Source organism: Gossypium hirsutum, chromosome D12 (genome assembly GCF_007990345.1).
Source record: "Gossypium hirsutum isolate 1008001.06 chromosome D12, Gossypium_hirsutum_v2.1, whole genome shotgun sequence".
Taxonomy (NCBI): Eukaryota; Viridiplantae; Streptophyta; class Magnoliopsida; order Malvales; family Malvaceae; genus Gossypium; species Gossypium hirsutum.
Window position 1 is genome coordinate 61907034 of NC_053448.1, and position 23133 is coordinate 61930166.

General features: G+C 35.0%; 2 protein-coding genes across 5 annotated transcripts; one reads left to right on the forward strand and one right to left on the reverse strand.

Moving 5' to 3' along the window:
- Positions 1–485: 485 nt before the first annotated feature.
- LOC107944051 (uncharacterized) lies at positions 486–3496 on the reverse strand. Its single transcript, XM_041107714.1, has 2 exons — positions 2252–3496; positions 486–2183 (listed from the first exon to the last, which is right to left on the reverse strand). Exons 1-2 carry the CDS (start codon positions 3315–3317, stop codon positions 775–777), a joined length of 2475 nt encoding a protein of 824 aa, XP_040963648.1. The 5' UTR covers positions 3318–3496; the 3' UTR covers positions 486–774.
- Positions 3497–13972: 10476 nt separating this feature from the next.
- Positions 13973–19771, forward strand: LOC121224415 (uncharacterized). Of its 4 annotated transcripts, XM_041107715.1 has the most exons (4): positions 16762–16876; positions 17070–17105; positions 17342–17572; positions 19056–19771. In XM_041107715.1, the coding sequence occupies exons 2-4, from the start codon at positions 17078–17080 to the stop codon at positions 19127–19129; spliced, it is 333 nt and encodes a 110-aa protein (XP_040963649.1). In that variant the 5' UTR covers positions 16762–16876; positions 17070–17077; the 3' UTR covers positions 19130–19771. The 4 variants fall into 4 exon arrangements, 1 of the variants encoding a protein (XP_040963649.1); XR_005922004.1 differs by having other exon boundaries at positions 13973–17572; positions 19056–19171; positions 19264–19771; XR_005922003.1 differs by adding an exon at positions 17869–18005 and having other exon boundaries at positions 16720–17572.
- The last annotated feature ends 3362 nt before the right edge of the window (positions 19772–23133 follow it).

Genomic DNA, 23133 nt, shown 5'->3' on the forward strand with positions numbered 1-23133 from the left:
GTAAAAAATACTCTTAACACGAAGACATTCATTCATGATTCATATTGAGTTAGACGATATTGTGCTAATTAAAGTGCATAAGATAATGGTAGTATTTAGAATTTTTATTTTTATTTTCTCATAAATCTAATAAATTAGGAGCCTTTTAAATGAATGTTTATTTTTAATGCGGTGCCTTTAATTTTTTTTTTTTTACTTTTCGCTACAATATCTAATCTTATTATCGTTGTTTTTAAACTAACTATAAATCAACATACCGTTCATTTAAAAGAACCCTCAAAAATTTAAATATACTTTTAACAATTGTCTTTTGCGTCTTGTTATAAGTATTGATTATACCTTAAAATATTGAATAATATTATACAAATTTAATAATATTTGTACAGAAAAGAATATTATAAATGCATTATGCACACACAACGCACCATCTAAATAATGAAAATATAACCCATGATGTTGAACAAAAAAAGAACATAACCCCATGATAGTAAAGTACATTCAAAACTTTAATTTTGATTTGATAAGAAAAGACTGTTGAATAGCTTACAGCCGCCATTTCTCTCCCAAAATCCCAGACAATATCACAAGTTGAGCAGTGACAGAACCTCCCTCGGAAAGACCAAACTCATTCAATTTTTTAAGGTACTATTACACCCTAAAATACCACTGCCAAAAGAATTAACGTTATACAGCATACTATCCCAATAACCTAATAAACACTACACCATATACTAATTACATTGTTGATGAATATGTAATATGGTGTTGTTCACTTCAATATGTTTCAGTTGATGAAGCTGACAGCAAATGGTGGTAACAATCGGCTGCGGTTGGCCTCTGGTCAGGGTTCTGATCCAAGCACCTGCTTTGTAACTCTCTCAGCATTTTTGGCAAGTTCGTTAACCCACAGGTCTTGACCAAGTGACCTACACCCCACACATCCACTTTCACCCCATGTAAACCCCTCACCATCTCTGGTGCATGGGTTCCGCGCGCCTCCGTGCTTGCAACCGGGTGTGGGTATATTTGTGGTGCGCCCACAGCTTCATCGAACCCGGTGACGAACCATTCGTTTTCACCGTTGCACCTTCTTAAAACTTTGTCCCAGCTTAAGTCCCTATGCATGAAGCTTAGGTCATGCAAGGCTACTAATGCTTTTGTCACGTATTTGAGAGCTTCTACGAGCTGGTCATAGTTAAGTGGCTTGAACTTGCACCCTCTAGGCTTGAATACCAACATGCTGTCTATCTCGGATGCTCGATAAATGAATTCGGCATGCGGGATTCGTTGATCTAACATGTCGTATATTTCTTTCACCATTGCCCACTTTTTCTTGCTCAAGAACGATCTCGTTACCGTGTTTGGTGTCATTTCGATTATATCTCCGTTACCTAAATTGATCCTTTCAAAATCGCTGAATGGGAATTGCATGTTCAAGACGCTATTTAAGCATCGATCAGCTAGCAAAGGCAACAGGCCAGCTATTCTATAACAAGGCACTAGTGCTTTTAGTCTCTCCGAGGGGAACGACAAATCAACCGAATATAAATCGGTCATTATAACACGGTCTTCCGATCGGCTTAGCGCACAAAATGTTACCATATACCCAACAGCATAATACCCTAAAATGTAAGGAAGATCCATGTAACTCCATAGCAACTTCTCCACTATAGTTGATGATGGATCAAGTTGACCTTTCCTCGATCGATCAGTTTCCTCTCCCCTCCACAAGCAGAAATTTTTAACAAAACCCGTCACATTTGGCCATCGGTCCTGCAATGGCTGATCAGTCGACGGTGAAGACGGTTTTCGGATAATAACCATTTCGACCGAACAAAATTTCGAGACTACCCTATTGATGCAATCATCCCAAAGTCCAATAAACGAGTCTCGGCCCGTGGCACTAGCAGCACTAAGACTAGTGTTTGTGCGGATCATCGGTCCCAAAATATCATATACCATAGCTCTACAATCTAACAGTTCACTAGAAGCAGTAAACATAACTTCTTTACCAGGTGGTAAATCTCGGTAAACATCTCGCCTTAACGGAAACCGATAATCCTCCGGTGGTGGCTCTTGTAAATGCCATGAAAGCTCGAACAAGCTCGGTAATGTCGTCGGTGGAACCCGAAGACACGCCATGTAGAAATCCGTAGGGTCTTGGAACTCCATTGGAGGCATTGCTGTAACAAAACAAAAAATTAATTTCAGCCATGAAAATGGATCATAGAAGAGGTTTAATTGGACTTACATCTAATAGAAGGTTCTACAAATGGATGCTGAGCTGACTTTCTCCGGCCAAAGACTTTAACTTGTTGTCCATTAACGAATGTATCAACGGAGAAACCTTTTAATGGGGTATCTTCAAAAGCTTCCATTGTTGAACCAACCATGGCATCATCAAAGAATATGAGTTCATCTGCGTTTAAAAAGCTTGAACATTGAAGTTTAACCCTTCCTCTACGGTGTTCACCTTCTTCTGCCCATAAAGTCACTGATTCTTCCCATGTCATTCTTATTTTCCCTATCCTACGAAGCTCTTTTGAAGATGATGGAGAATGATGGCCAAGTAGACCACCGTCTAGTGCAGTGTCGAACCCTAAAAGACTTGTCGTCATCACAGGAGGGGGCACAGGCAGAGCTCTGGACCCAACTACGCGGCCATCACGAGGAACCATGAACTGAGCCAATTCCTCGAAGACTTCTTCATCAAATGAAGCTGGTAATCTATGGAGTTTCCTTTCATATGGTGAAAGCCTAAAATAAGTCTTACCAACTCGTTCTTTTTCACCTCTTTCCCATTCATATACTTTTCGAAATTCACCCAACATGTTATCCCATTTAGTACCAGCAGTCTTTGCATCTCGATTAATCCCATGTTTGTTTAAAAACTCTGCTACTTCTTTATCTTTATCAGCCCTAGTTTTACCTCTAGATGGTTGAACTTGAACCCCAACACCACCAAGATACTGAATCCTCCAAGCCCGAGCTAACCACAACATTTCATTAGGTTTCCAAACGGGACTCACATATTTTCCTTTCCTTAACTGATGTTGAAACTGATCTCCTTCTGGTTTTATGATGGTTGGAGAATGAGGCGGAGACGAATAAGTATCCGAGGAAGAACCAGCTGCGACACGAGCTTGAGTTGACTCAGCCATTGGAGCTTGTTTCCATTTATCACTACTGTTATATCGAGGTTTTTTGGGGTTCGCACACTCTAGGGGCTCTATAGGAGATGAAGCCGAGAAGTGTTGTTGAGTTTGTTGGGGTACTGTTTGCTTTTGGGTACCATCCCCAATGGTGTTATCGCCCATTTCAAATGAAGCTCAAACAGAAGAGAGCTGAAAGAGAAATCAGATGAAAACAAGATCAGAAAGGACAAGCACCATTACATAACATTATTGAGAAACTAAGTGCGGTACAAAGATAATACTGGTGGTGTCTTTCATTGAAGTATTGTTGTGGGTTGTGTGTGTGTGTGTATGATTATGATTGCCAGGCGTATCTCCCGAAGGGAAAGTAAAGCAATTATAGAGACCAAGAAAGAAGTAAACAGAAAAAGGACGAAGACTGTGGAACTGTTTTGATTGTGACCCTTCGGTAAAATAAATTTATTACAATATTGAATTTTAACTTTTATGTTTACCACTATAAATAAAGTTGTTTTTAATGAGAATATATCTAGAATTAATTATAGTTCATCTTTAACATATAAATAAAAAATAATATATTTTAACGCATTTGAATATATATTTTTTATATTAATAATAATGTTTATGTAAATTAAGTTAAGATTTAATTTATTTGGAGATGTAATTGGTCGGTTTAGTTGAGTAAGTTAAAAATTTATCTAAATTTGTTCAAATTGTAAGGTTTAGCTAATTGATTTGAGAATGTCTTTTATTATTATTTTTTACAAATTAAAGATTTTGTCCATTAATTTGATTTTAAAAGTTTTGGTGATCATTAATTTTAAAAGAATTAACCTTTTATAAATGGTAAAATAAACCTAAAAATATGTATAAATCGAATAGATTGACAACAAACATTAAAAAAAATAAAACATATGAGATGTGATTAAGAACATGTTGCGCGGAAGCGTGTGAAAGAGTAAAATTATTGTACTGAAAAATCACACTAAGTTCAATTCCCAGGAAAGAGAGGTGGATCACGAGGATCGCTTACATACCAGATCTTTCCTAGCCAGAATATCCCTCTATCGTAATTTAATATCACAATAAATCACTACAATGACACTTGCAAAATATGCAGAACAAAAATAAAGAACACTAGAATTTTAACGAGGTTCAGCAAATTTTGCCTACGTCATCGGGCACTACCAAATATATTTCACTCCAAAAATACAAGTGAAAGTTTACAAATAGGGAGAGAGAACAATTGCCTTAAGTAGAGAATGGCAAGTGTGGGATGATGAAAGTAAGAAATGGTTAGGCCTATTTATAGTTGAGGTTCAAGGATCAACTTGCAATGTCCCTATACAATTAGGGACCAAAATTGCAATTATCCCATGCCAACTTTTAACCCAACTTGCCAACCAATTTTACTTTCTACTTTCGGTGCCCACCCTTTTTGACTTTTCAAACAATGGGTGGGTTCCAATAATCTCCACCTTGAAGATTTGATTAGGATAATCTTATCTTCACACAATTCTTTCTGCCTTTGACAACAATACTTGATAGTGCCTTCTTCAACTGTTAAACTTGCAGGATATTAATCAAGTTCAAACAATGTTCGAACTTGGTTGCTGTTACCACCTTGGTCATCATATCTGCGGGATTATTTGCAGTCTTGATCTTCTGAAGACAAATTTTCCCCTCTTCAATAATTTCCCGCACAAAATGGAATCGTACGTCGATATGTTTTGTACGTGCATGATAGACTTGATTCTTTGCTAAATGAATAGCACTTTGACTATCACAATACACGTTAATATGCTCCTGAACCAACCCCAAGGTTTTAGCCATACCTTGTAACCAAATAGCCTCCTTTACAGCCTCTGTTACAGCCATGTACTCGGCTTCTGTGGTTGACAATGCAACTGTAGACTGTAGTGTAGACTTCCAACTTATTGGTCCTCCAGCAAGTGTAAACACATAACCGGTGGTTGATCTTCGCTTGTCCAAATCACCGGCATAGTCAGAATCAACGTACCCAATAACACCTTTACCAAGTGTATTATCCTGCTTGAACAGTAATCCAACATCCACGGTCTTCTGAATATACCGTAGAATCCATTTCACAGCTTGCCAATGTCCTTTTCCAGGATTATGCATATACCTGCTCACTATACTAACTGCCTGTGAAATGTCGGGTCTTGTACACACCATTGCATACATCAAGCTACCCACTGCATTAGAATACGGAACTTGCAACATGTATTCTCGTTCCGTATTCGTCGAAGGAGATAGTTGTGCAGAAAGCTTGAAATGAGAAGCCAACGGGGTACTTACAGGTTTGGTCTGCTCGTTCATGCCAAACTGCTTAGTACTTTCTTCAAACACTGCTTCTGAGACAAGCTAACTCTGCCATGAGCTCTATCTCTACATATTTCCATGCCAAGAATCTTCTTAGCTTCACCTAGATCTTTCATCTCAAACTCGAGATTGAGTTGAGTCTTCAATCTCTCAATCTCAACTTTGCTCTTAGATGCTATCAGCATATCATCAACATATAAGAGCAAGTATATGAAAGTTCCTTCTTGTAGCTTCTGAAAATATACGCAATGATCAAATTTACTTCTTGTGTACCTTTGCCCTTTCATGAACTGATCAAATCGCTTGTACCACTGCCTCGGAGATTGTTTCAATCCATAAAGCGACTTTGTCAGTTTGCAAACCCAATTTTCTTTATCAGCAACATTGAATCCATCAGGCTGAGTCATATAGATTTCCTCTTCCAAATCACCGTGTAAAAATGCTGTCTTCACATCAAGCTGAACTAGTTCAAGATCGTATTGCGCAACCAAGGCTAGCAAAATTCGAATAGACGAATGCTTCACAACTGGAGAAAACACTTCATTGTAGTCTATTCCTTCTTTCTGAGCGTAACCCTTTGCTACCAATCTAGCCTTGTATCGAATTTCATTTTTACCAGGAAATCCTTCCTTCTTTGCATATACCCATTTGCATCCAATTGCCTTCTTTCCCTTGGGCAGTCTCACCAACTCCCAAGTCCTATTTTTATGAAGAGACTACATTTTTTCATTCATAGCTTGCTTCCACTTTACACCATCAGAGTTACTTATTGCTTCTATGTAAGTAGAAGGAACATCATCATCTGCAATTGGAAGTGCATAGGCCACCATATCATCAAAGCGAGCAGGCTTACGAATCTCTCTTCTTGGCCTCCTATATGCAATTGAATCTTGTTGCTGTAGAAGTTCTTGGGTCGAAACTTCTTCATCATTTGTTCTTTCAATATTAGCTGGATCATCATTAACCTTTTCAAACTCCACCTGCTGCAAAGTACTACTGGTTTTGTCATCCTTTTGTGAATCCTCGTTCTTCATCATGGTTGATTCATCAAAAGTTACATCTCTACTGAAAACAATCTTCCTTGTATCAGGACACCAGAGACGGTATCCTTTTACACCACCAGTTATACCCATGAATAATGCTTTCTTTGCTCTTGGGTCTAACTTAGATTCTTTTACATGATAATATGCAGTGGAACTAAAAACATGTAAAGAATCATAATCAGTAGCAGGTTTACCAGTCCACATCTCCATAGGAGTTTTTCCATTTATTGCAGCTGATGGCAATCGGTTAATTAGATGGCACGCATATGTAACTGCCTCAGCCCAAAATTCCTTGCCCAATCCAGCATTGGACAACATACATCGAACTTTCTCCAGTATAGTCCGATTCATGCGTTCTGCCACCCCATTCTGCTGTGGTGTATCTCGAACAGTGAAGTGTCGCACAATGCCCTCATCTTGACATACTTGTAGAAATGGATCATTTTTGTACTCAGTACCATTATCTGATCGAAGTCGTTTGACCTTTCGACCTGTCTGAGTCTCCACCATCTTCTTCCACTTCAGAAATGCATCCAAAACTTCATTTTTTCTTTTCATTAGATACACCCATACTTTTCTTGAATAATCATCAAGAAAAGTGACGAAATAGTGCATACCTCCCAAAGAAGCCACTTTGGTAGGTCCCCACACATCACTGTGAACATAGTCCAGAATTCCTTTTGTATTGTGAATTGCTGAACCAAATTTTACCCTCGTCTGCTTGCCCAGAACACAATGTTCACAGAATTCCAATTTGCAAGAATTTGCACCTTTCAACAAGCCTTGCTTCGCCAAAGTCTGCAAAGCTTTTTCACCAGCATGTCCCAATCGCCTATGCCATAACCTGGTAGCCTCTGAATCTGCATCTTTCGCAGAAGCTGTTGATGTTGATCCAATAACTGTACTTCCATTTAAATAGTACAAGTTATTTCTTCTAGTGCCTTTCATCACCGTCAATACCCCAGCTACTACCTTTAGTAATCCATCTCTCAAAGTGATTGTGAGCCCTTTAGATTCTAGGGCCCCTAATGAGATGAGATTTTTCTTCAAGCTGGGTACATAGCGAACATCTGTCAGAACTTGGATTGAGCCGTCATGGTTCTTCAATTTGATTGTACCTACACCCATTGTCTTACAGGCACTATCATTGCCCATAAAAACAACTCCACCTTCTAGTTCTTCAAGACTAGAAAACCAGTCCTTATTAGGACACATATGGTAAGTACATCCCGAATCCAATATCCACTCATCCGTTTGACATGCCATTGCCATGCCAACCAAGCTAAAGTCTGACTCCTCATCATGCTCCGCTACACATGCATTAGAAATAGACTTGCCCTTTTGTAACTTAGGACAATTCTTTTTCCAATGCCCTTTCTCACGACAAAAGGCACATTCATCTTTGGCGGGTCTCCCTTTGGACTTACCCCTTCTACCAGGTTTGCTGCTGTGTGAACGACCTCTTACTGTTAAGACTTCTGCAGTTGTATCTCTGTGATCTCTTTTATCTTTCTTTCGAGTCTCAGATCTATACAACGCACTACAGACTGCATCAAATGTGATTGAATCTTTCCCATGAAGCAATGTGGTGGTAAGATGATCATATTCATCAGGAAGGGAATTCAACAACAATAATGCCTTGTCTTCATCTTCAAATTTCTCATCCAAATTTAGCAAGTTTGCTAAAATTTTATTGAATGAGTTCACATGGTCATTCATCGACATACCGGGTGCATACGTGAACCGAAAAAGTTTCTTTTTCATATAAAGCCTATTTTCAAGACTTTTCGTTAGAAACTTTTCTTCCAATGTATCCCACAGCTTCTTCGCTGATGTCTCCCTCATGACGGAGTACTTCTGCTCTTTGGCCAAACATAGGCGGATTGTACCACACGCCTGTCTATTGATCTTGGCCCACTCCTTGTCATCCATCTTGTCAGGTTTTTCTTCAAGGGCTATATCCAGCTCTTGCTGACATAATACATCCAGGATCTCACACTGCCACATACCAAAATTATTGGTACCGTCAAATTTCTCTACTTCAAATTTTGCATTTGTCACAGTAGTCATTGCTGATGACGATGCTGCTGCCATTTTTCTCCTCAATCCCAACTACTGTATACGTGAACAGTACCGTATACGTGAATAGTGCCGTATACGTGAATAGTACTATATACGTGAATAGTGCCATATACGTGAATAGTACCGTAAACGGTCGTATTCCCCAAGTACGAACTTGGCTCTGATACCAATTGTTGCGCGGAAGCGTGTGAAAGAGTAAAATTATTGTACTGAAAAATCACACTAAGTTCAATTCCCAGGAAAGAGAGGTGGATCACGAGGATCGCTTACATACCAGATCTTTCCTAGCCAGAATATCCCTCTATCGTAATTTAATAGCACAATAAATCACTACAATGACACTTGCAAAATATGCAGAACAAAAATAAAGAACACTAGAATTTTAACGAGGTTCAGCAAATTTTGCCTACGTCCTCGGGCACTACCAAATATATTTCACTCCAAAAATACAAGTGAAAGTTTACAAATAGGGAGAGAGAACAATTGCCTTAAGTAGAGAATGGCAAGTGTGGGATGATGAAAGTAAGAAATGGTTAGGCCTATTTATAGTTGAGGTTCAAGGATCAACTTGCAATGTCCCTATACAATTAGGGACCAAAATTACAATTATCCCATGCCAACTTTTAACCCAACTTGCCAACCAATTTTACTTTCTACTTTCGGTGCCCACCCTTTTTGACTTTTCAAACAATGGGTGGGTTCCAATAGAACATCCTTATAAAGATATACTCCAGAGATTTGGAGATGATGGACATGGCTTTTTACAATGGTGAGATCCAATATGGGCGAACCCCTTTTGTCTAGGCAATTGATTTGGTGTGCCTCTTTTGGGAGAAACGAGCCGAGTTACATTTAGCCCCATTATATGAATTCGGATAGTTGCCTACCAATGTGATTTGGTGGATGATAGGAAGTGTTTTCTTTTGCCCTTGTACGGGTTTGAGGCATTAATATTCCACTTACCTTCTATCTCAGGTTTGCTACTCTTTTGAATGACTTTGAGGTGGGAGAAACTTGATGACCTTGTTGGCAACCCTCTAGTTCCCATTAGCGAGGTTCATCGGGTTGATGACATGAAGATCCGATAACAGGAAGGGTATTATCTTATGGGGTTCATCTCTAACTAAAACATATTAAATCTAAGTAAAATGTACCCAATTTAAAGTTTAAATCATAATAAATTTAAAAAGAATGTACATAAACACAAACACCGAGGTTAAAAGAGGGCTGCCAATTGTCGTGCATGAATTTATACAGCAACTGCAAAACGCTGCTCCCAAAACAAAAGTATCTTAACGTTGTTTTCTCAGACAATTTAATGCTTTTCTAAAAAGAAAAGAAGGAACAAAGGGTTGGACACCCCCGCGTCGATTGAGAGCGCCCGACCGGAAACTCCCAGTTTGCGCGGCGCATGGTATTTTGGTTGCTGAGGTATCCCTGTTTGCGGCGGCGCATAGTATTCCCTTTTTTATTGATTCATTAAAAATATATGTAAAACAAACATCCCCATAAATTGTCTCAAACCGTTGGTTGCATGTAAAAGAAAAACACAGAACGACAAGTAAAATGGCATCCGAGGCTGTCTGAGTCTGAGCCTAGCTCTACTCGAAAATCCTAGTGTGTTATATATAGGTCGGCTCATCTCCATTTATCAACCCTATAGCTTCTCCAGCTGTGTCCATTGTTGTCTTCTTTTGGTTACCTCTTTTTCTCTGTCGTGTTTTTAACTTGTCCCTATCGTCCAAGCCTGCATATATGCAAATGCTGTCTCAAACACTATTATTATATCAGTAGCTCTCTTAATTCTATATTATAATTGCAGATTTTTACAGTTTCTTGCATGCATGTATAATAATAATTATATACTTACGTACTAAAGTCCCGTATTATATATTCTAGGATTTTTTTAGATAATTTACATAGTGAATTTGTTTTGCCACTGCCACCAACAAGCTCTAGCCATGTTCGCATGAAGAAACTATTGGACTAGCCTATGTGCTACCCCGTTAGCCGACCGACCTATGAAGAAAAAACAATCAACCTATGAGCCTCCTTAATGATTCAGCCATATAAAGATAAAATCAATGTTCGACTATTAAGCTTATTCACAATAGCACAAAATAATCAGACTCAACAATGATGTGATGAAAGCGGTGCTTCTTAGCATCCTAAAGGCTTCGATTATGGCAAAGCCCTTGACTAAGAGTGCATCAAAGGAACCATCTAAACATCGAGCACAGCTAGCTTGAACCATGTCATCCAAGTCCCGCAGTATTGCTACATAAGCCGCCTGACGCTGGTTCGCTTGCCAAGCCGCATCGTCTTAGTAATTTTCTAGGCAAATACAATGGGGTTGAACAGAGGCAAAATCCGAGGAAGGAAGGTAGGGCCTTGACTCCCCAAGGAATTTTAATTAATATACCCTAAACCAACTTATATATTGGTATCGTTAATTGGGTAAAAGTATCATAGCTCTGGCCTTCAATTAGCATTTTCCCTTTTTTGAACTTGTTGCTTTCACTTGGATAGGAAAATTTGGCACATCCTTTTCTTTTTCCTAAAAAAAATGTATTAATATTAGTATTAGTACTGGTTTCTGAAATTAGATTATTAGGGCACCCTCCTGAAATATAACAAGGCCTCTGGGACTGTGTCCCAATGTTGTCAACGATTGCAGGGGCTAGAAAACTGGTCACTGACTTATAGGGATGGCTAGCCCAGCTGATGATCTCTAACCAACTGACTCGACTTACAAAGTTTATGGTATGAATGGGGATCAATGAAATGTTACAATAAAAATTAAAATCACACCAATTAAATTTAATTGAGCTGCTTTGAATACATTTATTACACTTTCTTCTCTCAAATAAATTTTTGAAATTATTTTTTATACCGATTTAATATTTTTTTTTATTTCTTGGTTGTTAATTAAAAAATTCCAACAAAAAAAGAAAGCCGGTATAACAAACAAGCCCAAAAATAGCCCAACAAGAAAAAGTGTGAAAGTACAGTGGGCCTTAATGAACACAGGCTCAACTCTCGAAAGAAACTTAGCTGCTAACACACCGCGAACAGGAGAAGTCCGAATCAGCCGGACAACACTACCGGCATGCACACCTCCGGCGAAAGAGATCATACTGTTAAATTTACATATTCAACTATTACTTTAAAATATTGAAAAAATTAATATATATTTTTCTTACAAAATATAACAATTTTTTTTATATATTATGTAGAATTAATTTGAGTATCGTATAAACCAAACTCTAGTACAAATTAGATGTTACGAATATTCTGATCTCTATTTTTTTTTTGAAAAATACTCTAATTCATATTATCAATTATGATTATAGAGTTACCTATGCAACGTAACATTGCATGTTGCGTATGGAGGAGCAAGCACTAATTGCAAATTATATAAGAAATTAGATAAAGCAACGTCATTGAGATTGTGCTAAGGGGTCCAATTTTAACTTTTCAGATTCCCTTTTCTAAAATATTGAAAAATGATTTGAGTTGGTCAAATTGCTCATATAGTTAAGCTTTAGGAGTTATCTAATTTTAAGATCTTGTTTGGAAATATGTTCACCATAATCTCAAATCAGATTAGCCACCCAAAGTAGCCATATTTTATAAAACTAAAAAATTATGAATATGATGGTTGTGTATTAGTTCAATTTATATTTTTATTGTGATTAGTCACTCAAAGTAGCCATATTTTATAAAATTAAAAAATTATGAATATGATGATTGAGTATTAGTTCGGTTTATATTATTATTGTTGTTACAGTTTTTTTTTAAAGTTGAGGGCTCGAATGATGTAATATTTTTCTATTTGTCAAATTGGTAATCATTGAGAATTGGTGGATGTCATTGAGAATGTGTACCTCATGCTGACGTACAGGGACTAGTTTTTAACAATAGAAATGAACAAAAAATTTTAACAAAAACACCAGTTTACTCTTTGATCTAAAATATAATGACTAATTTGCTCATTTTTTAAGTAGAAAATGCAAAATGCAATTTAACTCCCAATATCAAGACATTCATGATACTTTTACCGAATGAATGCCACTTTTTCCTATCATTGCTAAGTTTTGATATTGTCAAGAGACATGCTTGTTGCCTGGTTATCAAATATTGATCATGTAACAGCCCAATTTTCAGTAGTGTCAAAACAATGATTTGAGATCACTAAATTCGATGAAAAAGTTAGAAATAGTTTTGAATCAGTGAATTTTGTGATTTAAAAGAAATTATTAGGTAAATTGGGTCAAAAACGAGGTATCGAGACCTCGATATCATAAACTGAGCCGTAAATATTTTTATAAATATTTACAGAGTGTCAATAGGATAATATTAAAGTTTCGTTAAGAAATTTTAATGTTTCGATAGTTAATTATGAAAAAGGATTAAATTGCAATAGGGATAAAAGTTTAATTATAGATTAAAGAAAAGTTAAAAGGACCAAATAGGCAATTATGCCTTTTTCCAAAGTTGAGGCGGCATAAGTATAAAAATCTGAGATTTTTATGTGTTAAAAAAATATTATATTATAGTAATGATTATGTTTTTATATTATATTATCATTAATATATTATATTATATTATATATATACATAAAACAAAAGAAAGAATAGAAAAAAAGAAAGAAAAGAAACAGAATAGAAGAGACGAAACAGAGAAAGAAACAGAGAGCAAAACGGGCAGAGAAGGAAGGAAAGAAAGAAAGAAAGAAAGAAAAAGAAAAAGGGAAATTTAAGGTTTTAAGGTTCCAAGCTCAATTGGTAAGTCAAATTAAGTCTTTTTCTTATAATTTTTGAGTTTTTGGAATCCTAGAGATAAATACTACTTGATTTATGTTGATATTTTGAAAGTTAGTAGATTGTTAGACATGAGTTATGTTGAATTAATTGATGAACTAGAGGTTAAAATGATTGAATTTTAAGTTAGAAGTTAGTAAAAGGTTGATTTGTAAAATAAAATATAAGTTTTGAATTGATAGGGATTAAATTGAAAGAATCCCGAAATTAGGGATTTATGGGGAAATTGAAGAATTAAACTGAGTTTATAGTAAGAATTAAGAGAGAATATAGAGTTAGAATGCAAAAATAAAATTAGTATTAATAAGGGATTAAATTAGAATTTGATGTTGCCATAGAAGGGAAAAATGTTCAGAATGTTATAAAACATAAGAATAAGAGATGAAGTTTAATTTCCGAGCCTTGGGGCAAAAATGTAATTATGTAAAAGTTTAGGGGCAAAATTATAATTTTGAAAAAAGTTAGAGTCGAGGGTTATTTTGATGAATGTGATTATTAAATAAGTTAAATTTACTATTTTAGATCAAGAAGTACGAAACTCGAGGTTAGACAAAGGGAAGAATAAAGTTGAAGACTAGGTAAATTTGGCTATAATTGGTACCGAGGTAAGTTTACAGTAAATAAATGCAATATTCTTTTATTTTACATTATTATTGTCAATTTCCAGCATTTATATATTTATGTTATGAAAATATTTAAAGTCGAATTTAAGGTGAAGTGACAGAGGAAAAGTGTTAGAAAGCCCGGTTGAACCCTAGGAATGTTAGGATATTAGAGTTGACAGGACAGAACAGAAATGAACCATGTAAGTCCATATTAGAAATATGGCTTTGGAGACAGGATTGAGCCATGTAAGTCCATATTATATATGGCATTGGAGACAGGAATAATTCATGTAAGTCCATGTCAAAGACATGGCATTGGCAGGATATTGATAGACAGGAACGACTCTAGTGTCCTTAGTATTCCGAGTGGTTCAACGGGTCAGGATACAAGTTAAATTATAGTGAATTAACAGCAAAGGAAAAGTAGATTATACTTATGAAAAAGGAAAAGTCAGGTAAGAAATAAGGTAAGGGAATAAAGAAGAAGATAGAAATTGAGAAGTAAAGAAATTTATGATGTTAGATGATATTATGCATAATTATCCATTATGTTGAATGTTGTGATTTATTTGCTTGTAAGCTTACTAAGCCTAGTGCTTAATCTCTTTATTTTCTTCTTCTTATAGTACTTATCTAGCCACTCGGGGATCGAAGGAAACGTCGGAGGCCGATCACACTATCAAAGAAATAACTCGGTATAATTAGACGTTTTGTTTTGTGTATGGCATGTATAGAAACTTAGCTACTTTTGGTATAATATGAACAATGAGTGATGTGTAAGTAGTTGATGATGTATGGTTATTAAAATGATTAAGGATGAAGGTGTTTGTTGTTATGAAAGATTAGGTGATAAATTATGCATGGAAATCATGAAAGGATAAAATTTTGCAAAGAAACAGAATTCAGGCAGCACAGTGACGTGAATTTGAAAAATCACCCAAGATAGTATATAATGAATTAGAGGGTGAATGATATATGGAATTAAAGCTTGTTGAGTCTATTTTCATGGAAAAATAACGGTGTAGAAAAAGAAATTTATATTTTAAGATATGTGAATTTTAGTAAGATAGGGTCAGAACTGTTTTTGGAGTCCCCTATTCTGAGTTTAGAAAATAATTACAAATTGTACAAAAATGGTTATGAGTTGAAATTTACATGCTTAGATTCCTTAATGAGTCTATTTTCTATAGAAACAAGTAAGAACTTCATATGAAAATCCTATAGCGAGAAAACTTATTTTTAGTGACTAGAGGTCAGGGCAGTCTGGTGGTGACACAGGGGAGACTTTAACTAATAAACTGTACTAATTTGCTGAACCAAAAATTCTAAAAATTTTATGGTGAGTAGATATATGAGTCTAGTTTCAGGGAAAATTTACGGGATTAAATTTCGAGTTCTTTAGCTCAAGTTATAATTAATTTAGTAACTGCTGCGCGATTAGACAGATTTGCTGCGAATAATGAAATAAATTTTCAAACCTAGTTTTTATGCTCCGAACTGGTAAGATAAGCCAAGTAATGCCTCGTGCTCGACTCCAGAAACGGTCTCGGGTAAGGGGTGTTACATTTATTGGTATCAGAGCAGGTTTAGTCGGTTCTCGGAACAGTTAGTGTGAGAAAAAGTCTAGCTATACATGCCATACTTATATATTTTGATAGTGTGACGACTCCTGACGATTTTAAAATGTTTTCTTTTATAGTTATGGATCCTGAACGAGCTAGTACAGATGAAGTAGAGAGTAATGCACCTATTCCCGCAGAAGGGACGGTGCCATCAGATGTTATATCAGTCCCATATTTCTAAGTGTTCTGTTTCGTCTACTGGGCCTCTGCTAAAAAAAATGTTACAAGATAAAAGATTATCTTTGATTCAATGATGAATGATTATAAAGGAAAAATAAGTTACAAAGCTGTGAATAAAGAAGTATGTATTTGTAATAAAATAATTTAAAGTTGTGAATATGTAATTGTTATTTAGTTCTGTATGGAGATTTAAAATAGTAATCCTTATAGATAAGGATGAAAATATACATTTATACACTTAAAAGAGTAACCTTGATAAATGAGAAATGTTTTACTAATAGACAAAAATGTCTCCAATTGATCTAGCTCCGACAGTGATGAAAGTGATATTTGAGTATTTGATAGAGAAAGGGGAGTTGCCTATATGAGTAAAGATTTATAAGGTATGAAATGAATGTTTGTAATGAATATATTGACGATAAAAGTCATGTTATGTGTATATATATAAGTATATATATATAAGAGTCAAATTTTGAGGCTTTACGACCTTCACCCCCTCACCTGAACAATGGAATTTACAAGAATTGTATTCATTAAGTTTACAAGTGTGAAATTGAAGAGTTCAATAATTGAAGGAATAATAATGCAGTCAGAATTGTGGATGGGATAGCAAGTAAAGAGAGTTCTAGAAAGGATATTAGATTTTTTTAAATGATTATTGGGATTTGCAATGTCACTATTAAGGAAGAAGCTATTCACGAGTAACCGACTTACTCAGGTATAAAATTTAAAGAGCAGGTTAATCGGAATTTCTTCTGAATTGATTTCTTTAATGATTGAGATAATGTGAGATTATTGATGACTTTAGTAATCAGTGGGATTGTGTTGAAAATTGCAAACATATCTGAATGCAGTTGTTATAGGGCTCCTTTGGTTTGTCATTGCATACCAGTGAGGTGCGATTGGGGGGGGGGAAATGGCAGCAACCACACTGATCAGCCCTTTGGTTCAGCATGCCAGTCCGGTGAGAAGCAGCCTCCACCGCGCTGGTCATCCCCAAATTAACTGGAGATTGTTGGTCCGGTAAAAATTTAGCAACTCCAGTTGCTTTTTCTTTTCCTCTTTTACCCATATTATTTCTTTTGTTTCTTTTCCTCTTTTGTTTCTTCTGATCTTTGGTTCCCCTTCTTCTCCCCTTTCTCCTTCCCCTTCCCTTTCCCTTCCCCTTGGTTTGCTCTGTAACCTCTGTTTGCTCGCTTACACAATAAGTTTATAGATAGATATATGATTTTTTTTTGTTTCTGCTTAAAAGGTATGTAGAATGATGAATTTAGTAACTAAGGGTCCGTTTGATTGGTGTAAAATGTTTTCCGGAAAACATTTTCTGAAATTTTTGGTGTTTGATTTGTGGAAAATGAATTCCATAGGAAAATATTTTACAAACACGGGTAAAATCCAAAGCTTTTTTTGGAAATTGTCTTACCCATTTCTCTACCGTAAGACATTTTCCATTTCTCCTTTCTCTTCTTCAACCTTCTTCAACTCCAGGGAGGATTTCAGCTGATTCGCCACGACTTCCCAATGCGTCCAATGGAAATGTACGATCTCCCTCGTCGTCTTCAACTTTAACGTCACCGGAGAGGGAAAAATCAGATGGCCGAAGCTTGCGATCTCCTTCGTTGTCTCCGATGTTGATCCCGAACCCAGATTCATTATCTCTTTTAGCAGCCATGGACTCAACAACAATGCCAGAAACAGAGACCCCATCATCTTCAACAGGTTCTTTACTTATTCGAGCTCTTTTTAACTCTTGATTCTGATTCTAAATATGAACTTGAAACTGCAAGTACTGTTGGCGGGAGTAGTGTCTATAATTATGAGAATAACAGTGAGTTAGGGGGTTCTGAAGAGGGTTTTTTGAGTGGTAATGAGGAGTTCGAGACTGGTTCAGAGAAGGATAGGCCTTTAGATGGAAACCCAGATGAGGGAATTGAATTGGGTGGTGAAAATAATGGTGGGGCTAGTGAAAGGTACAAAATTTATGTGGCTAACAAAGATGATGATGATTTGGATAGCTTGGAGAATTCAATGGCGAATGAGGAAGAGAGCGGTGGTGTTGATGTTCCTGTTGCTCAGGTGTCAATGGATGATGAAGTGTTATTCTCACAACTTAGCACCAAAACTTTTAGTTTAGAAGTAGAATCAAAATAAGGTATGGGATATTAGTATTCAATCCATTTCTTTTATTACTTAAAATTAACTAGGGTCTTTGTTAAAGGTTTTTTTCTGGTTTTGGGGGGTGATTTTGTTTTCCCAAGTCACCGAGTTTCATGGTTTGTTGCTTTGTTTCTCGGTATTTATTTTTCTTCTTATATATGATGCAAATTGAATGCATTTGAGGTCTGAAATGAGTTTTTTTAGCTGAATTTTAGTACCAAGTTTTCTTTGAGATAACATGTATGTTGTTGTAAAAGGTATAATCTTTATGTTCATGCATGTTTGAAAGTAATTGTCTTTTCTTCTTTAAACCCTGCCTTTTATGTTTTTATCCTTGAAATCTTCACTCTTTTAGGGAAATATAAAACAATTTCGTAGTTTCATATTAAATAATGAATGTTTGTTTTGTTTCATTGCAGAAAAACTTCATGTTCTTTTAATTTCACTTACAACTTTTAGTTCTATGTTAGCAGCATAGCGCTGGTTTGATTCTGTAATTTTTTTTCTTTGTTTTACTGTAAAAGCTTTAGCTGCATGAATCTATTAGATGCTTTCTGTCCTTTTAATGAATGAGTTGCTTTTTCTTTCCCTTTCAAGTTCCTATATAAACCTTTTTCATGTTAATTCCTTGCTGATATTTGTTTATGAAACATATTTTACCTGAAGATGAAATAAAATTTTTTATATATCTTGCATCATCCTGCCTGCCTACTATTTCATTCATACAATCTTCTTTGCCAGCTATGTTACGCATGAAATCAATCTATATTTTTACTCTAGGGGCTGAAAACTTGTACTGGTGTCCATCTTATGCATGGCAGACGTGTTAGGTTATTAACACATGTAGGATCTTTCCTGTTTTATGCTATGTACCGTTTTGTTGTCATCATCATTAGTCGGATTAAGAAGATTTGAACTCCTTTTCCTTTCCATTTGGTGCATCTTTTTTCTTGTTTGATTTCATCTGATATAAAAGAAAAGCTGGTGTTACTTGATTTCTCCATCATAAAATACAGCTAATGCCTTTTGTTGACCTTCTATGCAGAATTCATCCGATTCTTCTCTTTGATGTGTTATTCGTGCCAAGCAGCAGTTGTTGGAAATTGTTGGGTGATTTAACTTATTCATAATAACAGTGATATCGGTTAAATACGCAGAAAGGTTTTGCAGTGCTCTGTTGTTGTCTTTTGACTCGTAGAATTAAATAAAAGAAACTTCTGCAATGCAAACGTCTTAGAAACATAAAATTACAGGCAAGTGCATTGATTGGCCCGTGCAAGAGCTGGAGTCCTATTGTTGGCCTCCCAACCAGAGCTTAGAGCCATACCAGTCAGGTTCTGATGATGGCAGCAATAGTGTGCAACATTCAGTTCCTAACCTGGAGCGATACTGCACCCTTGATTCATCGTCCAGTATGCAGAATTCTTCTTCGACAGCCAGTTTTTCACCCGATGGCAGTCTTGTTTCGCAGCAAAACTACACTTACCCATTGGACCTTCATCATTCCTCGGAAAATACGTGTGCTACACCAGTAAGTGGTTCTTGTGTAATAGACAATGAAAATGACTTGGGGCTTATGGTGAGACAATGAAGTAGTTTGTTACGACTTTGGACCTGTGTTTAACAATTCACAGTAGTTCAAATTTAGATGCTACTTTCGAAGCATGTTCCTTTTTAAGGTATATTATGCACTTGGACAATGTTGTTACCATGTGGTGTACTACTAATTATGTATTTGGATAATATTATTAATTTCTAGTACTCATTGTGGTTTCGAAGCAATTTATAATTATTCAATACTAGTTTTTTTAACACAATTACAAATAATTTATTTGATATTAGTTTTTTTCAATTTAACGATTAATATTGTAGCTTAATAATTGAGTATTATTATCAATAAACCATTGCAGTATATGTAAAAATAATTTAAAATATAAAAATTATTAATATATATTAATATATGTAAAAAAAACTTTTCCGGAAAATATTTTCAGGAAATCTGCCAAACAGCAGAAAATATTTTATACAGATTCAAACAAACACCATAAAATATTTTCTGGTAAATCATTTTACAGAAAAGTAAAACATTTTCCAGAAATCATTTTACGAAAAACATTTTACTGGCAATCAAACGGACCCTAAATTTAGTTCAACTTCATTGAAAGTGAAATTTAGGAAGATCGTAACTCTCTTTTTGCTTCGTTTCCCTGTTTCATAGAGGAATGATTTGTTTTTTATTCAGGAGATAATAATTTAATTGAATTATTTAAGCAAACTTTTTTGTTTTAAAAAATAATAATTAAGTTGTTATTTTCATGTAATTTTTAAGCTGTGATTGAATTTTTGTAAATTCAATATATTTTATTAAATTATATATTTTTATTAAATTATATTTAATAATAATTTTTTAATTTTTTAATTTTTAAATAATTTTAAAAACTTCTATGATATATCATTTTTAATCTAATGTCCTTAAAAGTCATTTTCTATTCTCACCTCACCGCTACAGCTGCGTTTGAATCCAAACACACACTCCACTGCTATTTCTAATCTCACTGCTACATTATCCAATCTCACCGCTACAGTACCTAATCTCACCGCCACCGCTGTTTTTAACCTCACCGGAGCTAAACACACCGCCCATCCAAACTAAGCCATAGTCGAGTATTTTACAATGATCTCTTCTGGGTATTCTATATGGGTATTCTATATGCTCTTTTATCCTCAGAAGTATATGCAATTATTTATTTTCAGATATGATTCTTATCATATAGCAAGGTTGGCTAATCGTATTGTTAGACGAAATTATTATTAGTCTGATTGATTCATGATCGGAATTCCTCTATCTTTCTTTGGCTTTCTAATCTATTATGTTCGATGGAAGATTTGATGATAAGACTCATATGAAGCTATTTTCTATTTCTACTGGTTGAAGCTCCGAATTATATATATGGAATTTATATTGTCTTTATCACAACTATTCCTAGTACGTACAAGTGATATTCTTCTTTTGGATTTTCTCTGGGATATCATCGATCTCTTTATCATTCAATGTGGTTTTTCTTCTCGGAAATTTAGTATAGCTTCACATCTTGGATTTTATTATCTCGGTTTTCTTATTATTCTTATGGTCTAATCTTATTTATTAACCATGGTTCATCCGTACAAGATATTCATTGGCCGGAGGTAACTATATTTATTACTGTTATAAATCTTGGTTTGATCATGGGAACTCGGTGATATGGATCTCAGATTATAGAAGTTGTATTACTGCACTGGTTGTTATTGAGACTACTTCGGTTTTCTTCAACTATTTTGGAGTGCATTATTGATGTTGAAGTATTGTTCTATCTATACGGTTGGAACGTCAGTTCTATTATGGCATTATGGTTTTTAATCTATCGATGGTTGTGGCTTCGGTATAGTTTAAAGCTTCGATGTTAATGATTGAAATATTTTTATTATATATAATTCCTTTCTAGTTTTCGTGAAAGGGTTGACATCAGCAAAAGTGTAGATGGAGGAAGATTGAGCTCAAACTTGTATTTTGGTTTTCACTTCTCAGGTAATTCTGAAATTATGTCAACAAGTCAATAATGGAATGTCAAAATTCGTTTGAGTTAAATGCTATTTGTGGAAATTTTCGATTGGTGTTCCAAGAGGATTATGATATATGGTATATCTGGATTGTTTTGACAACAAGAAGATTGGATTATTCTGAAATGTTATTATCTGATAGATAAAATCGACTCAGTTGTTTTAATCAGAGTGGGTTATTCATTGAAAAGTTAATTGAGTTATAATCAGTGATGGAATCAGTACATCTTAGGTCTCCACAATGGGTTTAAATTATCTGTTTTCTTATCGCTGGATGGGTTTCCAAGATCTTCGTTCAAAGGTATTAAATAAGATAATTCGGGTTTCTCAGTTATGTTTCGACAGACAATTACTGGACATTTCTTGGTAGTCATACTACTAGTGAAAAAGTGATGGCAAGAGAACATCAGAGCTGCTCAGTTAAGTTCAGGCATAGTATCAATTTCTAAAATGAGTTTTGATATGAGTTCGAAAGTGATATGAGTTATGATTAATTTTTATGGACTTCGATTGAAAGGGTGGAAGAAAGATTTGACTTAATAGCCTGTATCAGGTGAGAAATTTCGAGGACGAAATTTTTTAAGGGGGGAAGAGTTGTAACAGCCCAATTTTCAGTAGTGTCAAAACAATGATTTGAGATCACTAAATTCGATGAAAAAGTTAGAAATAGTTTTGAATCAGTGAATTTTGTGATTTAAAAGAAATTATTAGGTAAATTGGGTCAAAAACGAGGTATCGAGACCTCGATATCATAAACTGAGCCGTAAATATTTTTATAAATATTTACAGAGTGTCAATAGGATAATATTAAAGTTTCGTTAAGAAATTTTAATGTTTCGATAGTTAATTATGAAAAAGGATTAAATTGCAATAGGGATAAAAGTTTAATTATAGATTAAAGAAAAGTTAAAAGGACCAAATAGGCAATTATGCCTTTTTCCAAAGTTGAGGCGGCATAAGTATAAAAATCTGAGATTTTTATGTGTTAAAAAAATATTATATTATAGTAATGATTATGTTTTTATATTATATTATCATTAATATATTATATTATATTATATATATACATAAAACAAAAGAAAGAATAGAAAAAAAGAAAGAAAAGAAACAGAATAGAAGAGACGAAACAGAGAAAGAAACAGAGAGCAAAACGGGCAGAGAAGGAAGGAAAGAAAGAAAGAAAGAAAGAAAAAGAAAAAGGGAAATTTAAGGTTTTAAGGTTCCAAGCTCAATTGGTAAGTCAAATTAAGTCTTTTTCTTATAATTTTTGAGTTTTTGGAATCCTAGAGATAAATACTACTTGATTTATGTTGATATTTTGAAAGTTAGTAGATTGTTAGACATGAGTTATGTTGAATTAATTGATGAACTAGAGGTTAAAATGATTGAATTTTAAGTTAGAAGTTAGTAAAAGATTGATTTGTAAAATAAAATATAAGTTTTGAATTGATAGGGATTAAATTGAAAGAATCCCGAAATTAGGGATTTATGGGGAAATTGAAGAATTAAACTGAGTTTATAGTAAG